The sequence below is a fragment of the Athene cunicularia genome (genome assembly GCF_003259725.1).
Source record: "Athene cunicularia isolate RWA chromosome 1 unlocalized genomic scaffold, athCun1 chr1_part2, whole genome shotgun sequence".
NCBI lineage: Eukaryota > Metazoa > Chordata > Aves > Strigiformes > Strigidae > Athene > Athene cunicularia.
In genome coordinates, this window is record NW_020799092.1 from 82,024,299 (window position 1) to 82,035,512 (window position 11,214).

Sequence of the window (11,214 nt, forward strand, 5' to 3'; positions counted from 1 at the left end):
GCCAGCGGGCAGGCGCGGGGAGGGCAGCGGGGGAGCAGCTCTTGGAACAAGTTGCTCACTCTGTTGTTGTAGTTACAAGCGATAATTTCTTCCATACAATTACAAGCTCTGATCACAACAGACAAAGCCTTAGGAAGAACTCCTGAAAGAAAACAGTACAGCTTCTCAACTTTTAGGCATCATGGATGACTCCTTCCCGAAGTAAGAAAGAGCTCAGAGCTTCAGCTTCAATCCTCAGCAATGCACAGGATGACAGACAAGATCTATTCAAGAGCCACCCTGCAATAATGACAATAAAGAACTTACATTCAACAATCCCTTAAGAGCAAAGAAGCCAAAAATTCTTCATTGAAGAGCACACAAATGAGAAAGAGTTGAAAGGAAATTAAAAAGAAGCAGCTGAAAAGGTAATGTGCTTGCAGGCAGCAGGGAGTATATTTCATAATATCACATTAGAAGCTCTGAGCAAATATATGGCAAAAATGAAAAAACAGCCTCTAAGAGGCCCCTACAGAAAGATGGAGCAGCCAAACCAACAGAGCAGAGGAATCTATCAAAAGTAAAAGATTTCCTTTAGAAGAATGGGAGTTGCCTCTGAATGGGAACAGAAAAGAGCACAATCCTGCCACACCACATGCAGAATGACAATGGCATTGAAGTCATCAAAACCAGCAAATGCGGAGCAAGAGGCGAGCCTGACGGACAGGGGCTGAGGCCGGCAAGGAACCGAGGCTCGAGAGTCATCCCAGGAGGGGTCCCGAGCTCCTCCCGCGAGGGCTGGCTGCACGACGGGCTCCTTGCTCGCCACCCTCCAACAGAGCAACACAAAGGGTCTCACACAAGAGGAATAAAATAAAAAAGAAGCGGAATGCGGCTGTCCCACTGGATGCGGGAGCAGGGCGGATCTGAGAGCACAACCGCGAGCGGTGCCGACGGCCGCGCACGGTGCTGGCTGTGCTCTGCCCCGCAGCCTGCGAACCCCCGGGTTCAGGTGCTGATACCCAGGAGTGCTCTGCGACCCAAAGGAGCTCAAACATTTAACTGCTGAAAATCTGCTTATTTTCAGTGGAGTCATGCCTCACACCTGCAAGGAGAGCCTGGAGGAAACCCACAGCTACCAGAGCAAGGCCGGCCTGCTCACCAGTGCGCACACGGGTTTCCTAAATGTTTTCAGCAAGGTCCCTTGCTGCCATAAACTCCAGTGCCAGAGGCAAGAAAACACTCTCTTGGATCCCTACTCAACCAGGAAGACAGTAAACAAAGGTGAAGGTCAACCAGGCAGGTTTCCTGACGTGGGAGTTCAGCAGCGGAGTCACGCGGGCCTATGCCGGGATCTGGGCTGCAGAGGGGCTGCAGTGACACTCATGAATTGGCAGCACACCCAGACCTTGTGCATCACGTGCAGGTCTGGTGGCCCTGTCCTTCAGGAAACAACAGAAACAGGAAAAAGGTAAAGGGAAAGAAGACAAAGGTGACCAGAGGCACCGAGCAGTCTGCACAGGACACAGGCCCCGTGTCCGAGGGGCAGCTGGAGCGGAGCGCCCCAGCAGCGGGCGGCAGGCGCTCGCGCCGGGCGGGCAGTGCGTGCCTCCCCGTAGCACTGGGACAAAGTTACAGGACAGATGCTATGTATAAAACAAACAAGCACAGGTAACTTTTTCACCTTTCCTTAGAAGATTATGTTTGGTTTTCTCCCATTTTTTCCTTCCTAATTACCTGTTTTACCCCTCAGCAGCAGTCTCGGTAGAAGCTCTTCCTGCCACCTGGGGCAGGCGTCACTGGTCCCCTGCAGCGTGTGAAACCCCGCAGGATCCTCCTGACCTCACTCACATGCCAGCAGGAGAAGGGATCCTTCCCAGCCCGGGAACCGCCCGGAGCGCTCCCACCAGTCACCCCTCAAACCCAGCAGCAGCTCCCGGGGCAGGGCCTGGGGAGGCAGCAGCAGCCCCCATGCACAGACGGCCCCTGGACAGGGACCTTGGGGTGGGCTGAACCGTGGCAGCTCGTGTCCCTTCGTGACCATGGTCCAGGGAAGGAGCTGGACTCTGCAGGGACCAGGGCAGAGCAACCTCCACTCTGCGCTTTAGTGGAGGAGAGAAGAAATCAGCGCTGGATGCTGGCAAAAGGCAAAGCGGGACCAGCTCAGAGAGCGAGTTGTGTATGCTGGCAAAACAACAGGAATTTCTGGGCTTAGCTCACCTCCTGAGGAAGGCTCTTGCCCTGCCATCCGCTGTGCTGAACGCCACGCTGAGAGAAGCTGCCTCCACCAAAAGGAAACAAGATAAAGAGCAGGAGGGAGGTTCTCAGCTCCCCGCAGGAAAGTCCCTGGTGCACCAGCCCTTCTTGCAGAGTTACGTGCTGTAGATAACAAAGTATTTTGGTTCTATGGGTTTTCCAGTGAAACAGTTGCTGCTTATGAGACAGTCTGGAAGGATGTTGCTTACTGTTGTATCACCCCCAGAATCCACTGCCAGAGGCAGGAAGCCATTCATACTTCTATTTAAAAAATAGAGTCCAAGAGCCCCCTTATTACAACTCTTGAGCAGCACTGACAGTGACAACCAGCCCCATCCCATAGTCCCACTAGTCAGGGCTTTCAGAGGACCAGCTGCCTCTGACACAAACACAGCTTGAAATGAATGTTTAAAGAGATTCAACTCCTGATTAACACTAAGTGACTGGTTCAGGCAAAACCTCCCTCTTACACAGAGCTACAACAGCTTTATTATTAGCCACCTGCATGCAAAGGGCTGCTGAAGTGCAAAATCACCCGCCGGTTTCATCCAACCACTGAACCTTTCGTACAGGAACGACAGCACAGAGGGAAATGCAGAAGTGCTGGACCTGTACCTCGGATGACCCCACCGAAGAGCCCAGGACAGGTTAAAGGGATGGCTGTTACCTTCAGAGGCCTGCAAATGTTTCCTGCTTGGCTCACTGCAGCACCACGACCACAGCCACCTGCCTAACTTGTGATCAGCTGGAAAATGAGGGCCTGGGAAGCTTTATCTCTATCTAGGGCTGAGAAAGGCCAGGCAGAGCAAAGCCTCTTCTGGAGCAGAGGGAATAAGACCTTCTGTTCATCCAGCATCAAGACTGAGACATGCTGGTTGGGTAGATAGGCGACACATGCGAAAGAGACACAAAATTTCTCAGTATAAAGGAGCAAATGAAATCAAGTTTGGCTAGAGAATGGAAGAACCCTGTGGAAAGAGCACGCTGCAGCTGCCTTGGGAGCGCATACTCAGCATGCCCCCTGATTCAGCAAATCCAGAGCCAAGAGGGCCCGTAAGATCATCTCTTCTGGGCAGTGTATCACTGCCCCATAAGTTGCAACCCATAACTCCATTAATGAAATAAATTACTTGAATTTGGCCAACAGTTTCCTGAAAGGCATCCAACTTGACTCTAAAAACATCACGATAAGAAACATGCTCCCTCCTTGGATAAATTATAAGTAAACAAGTCATCCTCAATGAAAAAAGATATGTCTTAGTTCTCATTTGATTTCCCTTGTCTAAACTCCCAGTATAATCATTATTTCTTGCTATATCTTTCTCTGTGATACTGAATAGCTCTTTAATACTCCGTTCCTTGCCATGCTGGTAGCCTCCATTTAACACTGTCACCTCTCAGTCCTGCTTAGGGCGAGCGGAAGAGGCTTATTATGTTCATAAATTGTAGTGCATTTTCTCCAGATCTCAAATAATTCTATTGCTCTTTTCAGCACCCTCTTTAATTTTAAATACACTTTTTAAAGTGCAGAATCAGAGCCAGAGGCAATATTCCTGCATCTGTCTCCCAGCTGTCATATACAGCTATAAAATACTGTCCTCACCTCAACTCACTATCCCCTTGCTTCCATCTCCAGGCATCACATTAGCGCTTTTCACTGAAGCATGTGGCAGTTCGGGTTCAGTTTACTTTGCCCGCTCCATTCCCTTCAGACAGCCAAAGCCCCCATCCTTTCCAGGATAAAGCTCCATTTTCTAGATCTGGCATTAGTCAGAGAACCACAGGAAGGTTTGGGCTGGCAGGGACCTGAAAGACCACCCTAGTTTCAAGCCCCCTGCCATGGGCAGGGACACCTTCCACTAGATCGATCAGGTCCTTTGTTACCTGCAAAACTCTGCATTTGAATTAATTAAAAGATAATTTATTTTGATGGGGCCAGGTCTAATTTGCTCTATGTGTATAAAAAAAATTAGAAGATGGAGATGCAGCCTCTCACAACCCTAAACCAGCAGCGGATGAAACTGGAGGGGCATAGGGGAATGGGCTGCAGAAAGTGGCCAGAGTTTGGCACCCCCTGACCAGCACGTCCTTTGGTCACTGCCAGACACAGATACTGGGTCAGACAGACACTGGTTTGGCCCAGGGGGGCTTTTTTGTGCTCTTATTTATGCCACCAATCCTCACATCTTTATTCATAACTCCACTACTGCTTTTAGTTACAGGAAAAAAATTGTCAATAGAGGCAATATATTTACTCCTGCTTCTCTATTTTTATACTTAGAATATTGCAAAACAGTAATTCCTAACATATCCTAACAGATCCTTAAGATCTTTATGGATGATGCTAACGAAAGAACCCAGGGATTAATGTAAGTTTAGGTCCTTATGGATCTTTATGATCCTCACGATCCATAAGGACCCTCCGAGTCCCTTTCCGTGTTGATGCATTCCCTTTAGCCAACGGCACAAGCATTAAAGGAGTTCATGTTTCTCTCTTTAATGCACCTTATTTTGCATCACCAACGCTGATCCTTATCCACTGGGGTTTTGATGCTTTTGTTATTATGTCCCCCTGAACTGCCCCTCTGGGCTCCAGCTCTTCCAGGGAGGTTTGTGCAGCCGGAGAGCTCTCCTGCCCAGGGAGGAGGGGGTCTCACCCCCAGATTGGATCGAGCGCTGTGCCATGCCAGGAGGCCGGCACAGCCGGGCAGTTTCCACGGCAGAGCCCCACAGGATTCGTGGCAGTGTCTGTGCTGCTCACATGTCTGGAAGGGTCTGGGAAGGAGAGATGAACTGCGAGCCAACGACTAAGGTAACTGCTGCTGCGGTAAAACTGAGAGCCGGCTGCAAACCCCAGCAGAAGGACCCGACAGAGGCACACGGCAGGGGAGTGCGTAGAGCAGAGCAGCCCCACGCAAGCGCCACGCAACCGGCGGCGGGCTCTGGGCTGGCTGCTGCCTGGCCACGACCCGCCATCCTGCGGCCCACCACAGCCACGCGCAGCAGGGGCCCCAACACAACAGCAGGGACCAAAGGAACAAAAAGTGCTGCCACAGCGCCGTGTGAGCCCCCGGCATGCCTGTGTCCTCGAGGCCACCTGCAGACCCACCTCCCCTTCAGAAAAGTCGTACCAGAAGTGGACAAGGGGCGGACAAGGGAGAAAAGACCAACGGCCTGGAGTGGCACCCGTGTGAGGCTCAGCTAAACAGACAAGACTTCACTCTGGGAAAGAGAAGACAGAAGGAATATGACAAAACCAGAAGTGGCACGGAAAAGATAAACAGGTATTATCTCCTTGGGAACTGATGCAAACACCACAAGACAAGGTGACAGATAGGACATCTTCATTAGACACACTCGTGCTGATCTGCTCAACAGCACGCCGCCGGGCGCTGGCAATCGACTCCAAATTGGTCTCCCCGGTACCTTCCCTTGCATAGTCATACCCACAAATCAGCACGGCGTGCATTGTCGGGCGTGCAGCTTAACCCAGCCACAGCACCCTACCCAGATCCGGCTCTAATTGCAGCAATAACTCTTGGGTTACAGTCTACTACCACTCTTTTCTTCAAAGCTACAGCTTCTCCCATCTTACATCCACCTACACCCCCTCTGCCTCAAGGTCTCAACAACCAGGCTAATTCTGTGGCTGGATACCTTTTCCTCATACTTAAGATTCCAAGATTTTGCACATACACTTTGTCACAACTGCATCATTTCTGTTAAATTACACTAACTCCTACCCACCAGCAACAGTCTCTTTCAAAACAAAACTCAGGAGGGTATTAAGTGAAACTACTAGAGCCAAAGCAGGGCAAAGAATTGGTATTTCCTCACGCCTGGGCATGTGCTCACTGTGCAGCTCCACACCAGCAAGTCTCGGGTCACACCAGGGGAAGGGTCCTGGAGAAAGCCGGGCTGGCTCCGGGCCAGCAGCTGCCAAGGGCTGTGGCCAGACGGGTGCTGAGAGGCGCCGAGGGCAGGGACACCACGGCCCCTGGGGAGGGTACCCCACGTGCAGTCCCTTGCCTCACCCCTCCAGGGTTTGTCTTCACCCCTCCAGCAGCAACAGCTCTGCCCGTCGCTGCCCGTGGGACCTGGCTGGGCCCCCGCAGTCTGACCCAGTGTCCCCGCACTCACACCCACCTGCTGGCTGTGTTCCTGTTTCTCGCCAAATCATTAATACTCTGGACAGAGCGTTCTCCTGCCCCTCAGCACCCTGACAAATGCTCCTGAAGACAAGAATTCACCATTTGTTCATGCTTCCCAATGCCGACCCCTGTGCCCGGTGCTGGGAGCACGGCAGCTCTTCTCCCCACACCCCCACCTAACGGCTACAGCCCTCCGGAAGAATTTCCATCAAGCTCTTCTCAAGTTTTGGTAAACCCATCAGTCAGCTCTCTTATTAAAGAATTAACAGATTAGGGAGACATGACCTGAAAATGCAGTGGTTAAATCTCACCAGAAATTATTTTCCAGCTGATCAGCTTTCCTGTTTTCCCCTAACAGTGTAACCACCACACATAAGCTCACTGGTCCTTGGCTCTCCACGTTGACACCAAGGCTTTTGCTAAAGATGGCTTCAACAGCTCCTTCTTGCTAATCTCTTTTCCCTGATATAATAACTGTTTTGAGTGAAAATTAAACGCACGTTATTGCTACCTACTCATCCGCTCCATAGTTAAAATTGCTTCAGTAATTACCTACTGTTTTGGTTTTTTAAATCAGTTTGCTTCAGCACTCACCTGCTGATCCATTCTGTTGTGAAACTTCCCCAACACTTTTTGCCGTTAATTCAGTTTCTGTCTCACTTCGGGCCTCCTCGCATGGCTCCACCCCGAGCCCCGGGAAGGGATCACACTCCCGTGGCCGAGGCACGTGGCACGTCCCCATCTCCGCCGCCACCGAGGCCTCAGAGCAGGAGCTGCTGTGGGCAGGGGTCCCGGCACCGCCGCACAGCCCCGCTGGCCGAGCCCAGCGCCTCGCCACCCCGGCCAGGGAGCATCCCAGCAGCCCGCTGAGCCCACGCTGGCAGCAGAGCCCGCCGGCGAGCCCGAGGAGATGCTGGAAGAGGCGTGCTCCTCTGCTCGGTGGCTTTTAATTACAGAAAAATAATGACAATGTTGATAAATTTATTAACCACTCCCCTGATGATCGATTCAGCCAGTATTTGTCCAACATGTGGAGCCTTGGCAGCCTCCCAACAGCAACCGAAAGCTTGACTGTTCCCAGGCAACCACAGCCTCCGGGTTCACACAGGACAACTTTACAATATTACCACATTTTCAATAAAAATTCTGCTGTACAAAGGAATTTCAAGTTGACAAATAAACTAAAGTTAATAGTAAGTTAAATAGTATTAGGAGGGCCGACATTGACTGCCTTACTTCCATATTTTACCCCGTTAAAAAATTTGCATTTTTCGTCTATTAGCAACTGCAGTTTGCAGGTTGCTGCATTTAAATACTGCAGATTCCTTTGGGTCTATACGGAAATTTATATCATGCTTCCCACAGAAAACAAAGACCCTGAGGCGGAATGAGATTACTTTGGTCGCAACAGCACAAGAAGTAGGAAAAACTCTAAACCAACCCAGTGAAGAAAAAGGCAAGGATTGAGCGTGTCCATGCAGTAAGAATCTGGGGAAACACAGTGGACTAAAAATGGTCTAACAACCATATAAAAATCACAGCTTCTTGGTGCTAAGAAAGGCTTCTCACCAAGAAAAAAATGGTCAGTAACCATGAAAAATGTCAACTATACATTCACTTTGGCCTAATGCAAGCTGAAACAAGAATATCAATTAAATGAACACGGTTGCAACTCTAAAGAGGAGGTGCAGAGCCTTCATCAACAGCACTAAGAAGGAAAGGGAGGATTTCAACAGAAGACATTGAACATTAACAAAGAAATGTGAAGAAAATGTTAAAAGTATGCTTTACTTAATTTCTAAGGTTTTTTATCAAATTCAAGGCCAGGCTAGATGGAGCTTTGAGCAACCTGATTTAGGTGAAGATGTCCCTGCTCATTGCGGGGGGCTTGGACTAGATGATCTTTGAAGGTTCTTTCCAACCCAAAACATTCTGTGACTCTAAATAAAACACTTCACAAATCATTTTACACTGTTACAGATATGCATAATTTACAATAAGTCCATCCTGAAGCACGTGCCTTAATTCCAGATACGTAGCATATATTAGTATTTTACTCAAGATACTTAGCGGAACCAGCAGGTGAGCTGGCCCAGAAGACAGCAATTTGGTGACAATCCTACGGAATGAGGTGGTGGCAGAGCTATGTGTGCTCTCCAAACGGAGGTGATCTAAGCTGCTACCGCTCAACTTATTGCCTGTGCCTTGCTTGAGAGGCCTCAGCCTCTGACCACTGTGGAGAGACCCCACCGCACACACAGAGCCACCACGTGCTGCCAGCCCAATCTCCAGAGCCACCACGTGCTGCCAGCCCATTCTCCAGAGCCACCACGTGCTGCCAGCCCATTCTCCAGAGCCACCAAGTGCTGCCAGCCCATTCTTCAGAGCCACCACGTGCTGCCAGCCCATTCTTCAGAGCCACCACGTGCTGCCAGCCCAACCTCCAGAGCCACCACGTGCTGCCAGCCCAATCTCCAGAGCTGCCACACGGTGCCGGTGCAGCCATCAGACCCATCAGCCCCCACCGAGCACTCCCGACACGGCCACCAGAGCCGCCACACGCTCACCCCGACATCGCCCATGACAAGCTGTGTCACAGCCTTGCCTCTGCTCTCCCTGCAGCAGCTACAACATATTCTTACATGGAAATCCACACCAAAACACTCCTAAGGGGAGAGAATGAAGTGCTTTGCTTTACTGCAGCGGGCACTGCTGCTCTAACTCCCATCTCGCAGGGGGGCTACGACTGCTCCCCACCCCCTGCTCCCCCCGGGCACTCCCGTGTGCACCCACCCCCTCCTCCAGCACCCTCCACCCCTCGGCCCTGTCACATCCCGCTCAAACGAGGGGGACAAGTGACTTAGATTTCTCAGCCATTTTCCTCAGTCCTTGTTTCGGGGAGCTACAAGCCATCTCTCCCAGGCCCGTCCCAAGCACGTGCTGCCCCCAGCACTTGCTGCCTTCCCCCAGTCACTGCTCGAGGCTTCCTCCGCTCTGACAGCTCGTCACAGAGGTCAATTTTGTAAAACAGTGGGTATATAAAAAGTATTAATTTCCATCAATTAACCAGGAACAGTGAGGAGCCAATCAAAAGCAGGGAGGAGGATTTTGTCAGATTAGCTGGCTGTTTAATTAATCATCAAAGCCTTTAACGATGCCAGTGACCTGTGAATGTCAGGACACATTTAGAAGAACAGTGGTCTACAGCGAAAGTGAGCTATAAGCCCAAAGCAGTTATGGACTGTTTTATTAAAAATAGCTTCATCAGGAAAAGCATGACTTCTAACAGACTGCCAGAAGTTTTCTTTCCACTGAGAACTGTAAAATTACTGGACCATGGGAATGGACGAGATGCCACGGTTTAGAGGCACTGTTTAAAACTGCTTCATGACATTTGGTCTGCATGACTTTAATTAATCAAAATTCTCATGGATATGCCACCATCATACCAGCTGAGGGCTGAAGGAATGTGTATTAGCAACAATAAATACTGTCAAAGACCTGAACGGAAGAATGAGGTTGGATGGCATCTGGGGCCAATCAAACACTGAAGATATTAAAAGGAAGCAAGATGACATGAATAAAGTTCTCATCCTAAGTAAGCAGGATGTTATACCATCAAGTATATACATCACGAGGTATACATCAAGTATATATATGACAAAATGCAACATGTTTCTAGACAGTAAGATGAGTCTCAGCAAAAACTAATCCTGTTTTGTAAAACTTCCCACACACACATACTTGGTGGAGGAGAGAAACTGCAAGTTTCAATGCCTGATAATGACCTACACATGAGATAGCAAATTAGAAATATAATTACCAGCAATAAGGGGGAGCTGGGGGGAAGAAAAAGAAATGCTGTGGAAAAATGCACTCTGTCAGATCACAGAAAGGGAAGAGAAATGACCCCAATCCAGCTCCAGTTCAGCTTCATTTGGAGCACCAGTCCCTAAATTAATCTGTGCCTTGATAAACAAGCACTAGCAGCAGGAAGAAACACCATTTAGCTTTAGTCGCTGGCAAAGACCCAGCAAGAGCAGGTGGCCAGCACAGGGCTGGGCCAGGCTGACCCCACGGCAAAGGGCCTGAGGTGAAGCACCGTCGCAGCGCCAGGCTTATGATCCCCTGGGAGACAGGAGAAAGGACGCCGCTGCTTCAGCCCCTCCACCAGCACGGCACCAGCTGCTGGCACAAGTCAACACACAGACCCTGCCCTGAGGGTCCCCACAGTCTGTGACCACCGTAGGGCAAAGGGTCTGTGGGGAGCAGCTCCGCAACCCTCCGTGTGTGTCACAGCGCCCGGCGGCACGGCACGGCACGGCTCCGCGGGAAATCCCCCAGCAGGGACCGACCACAACCTGCAGGGTGCTGCCCAGCACCACCACAGCAAGGGGCGTCCCCCAGGGCAGAGGCACCCTCGGGCTCTGCCAAGGAGGCGCGAGGCACTCGGAGAGCAGGACAGAGAGCAACAGCTCTACAGATGCAGCCCAATATCGCCAGGAAGCACCGTTGTGCTACAGGAACAAGTGGCTCCAAGACTGGGACCCAGCCCTGACAGCTCGGGATGGGCGGCCTCGCTCCGTGCTGCTTCCCTGCTCCGTGCAGAGGCCGCGTTCAGGGCTGCTCCAGCGGGCCCCGCAGGACGGTTGGGATGTCGAGGTGGTCCAAGGCATGGGAAGGCAGCACAGAACCCTTTTGCTCCTCATCTCCCAGCTCCTGTCGCTTTGTTGGTTTTTCTAAACAAGCACAGCCCAGCATCCCTCATTCACACACACAAGAAGAGAAATGAGTCTCGCACAGGAACACTGCAAGCACCCAGAGAAGA

The 11,214-nt window shown here is 50.8% G+C and overlaps 1 protein-coding gene across 1 annotated transcript in view; it reads right to left on the minus strand.

Moving 5' to 3' along the window:
• Positions 1-7,051, minus strand: part of LOC113491120 (SH3 and multiple ankyrin repeat domains protein 3-like) — a 26,752-nt gene extending 19,701 nt beyond the window's left edge. The window contains exon 1 of the mRNA XM_026867822.1: positions 6,981-7,051. Coding sequence (XP_026723623.1) covers positions 6,981-6,992 — 12 coding nt within the window. The 5' untranslated portion in view covers positions 6,993-7,051. The remainder of the gene's footprint in view (positions 1-6,980) is intronic.
• Between the last annotated feature and the right edge of the window lie 4,163 nt (positions 7,052-11,214).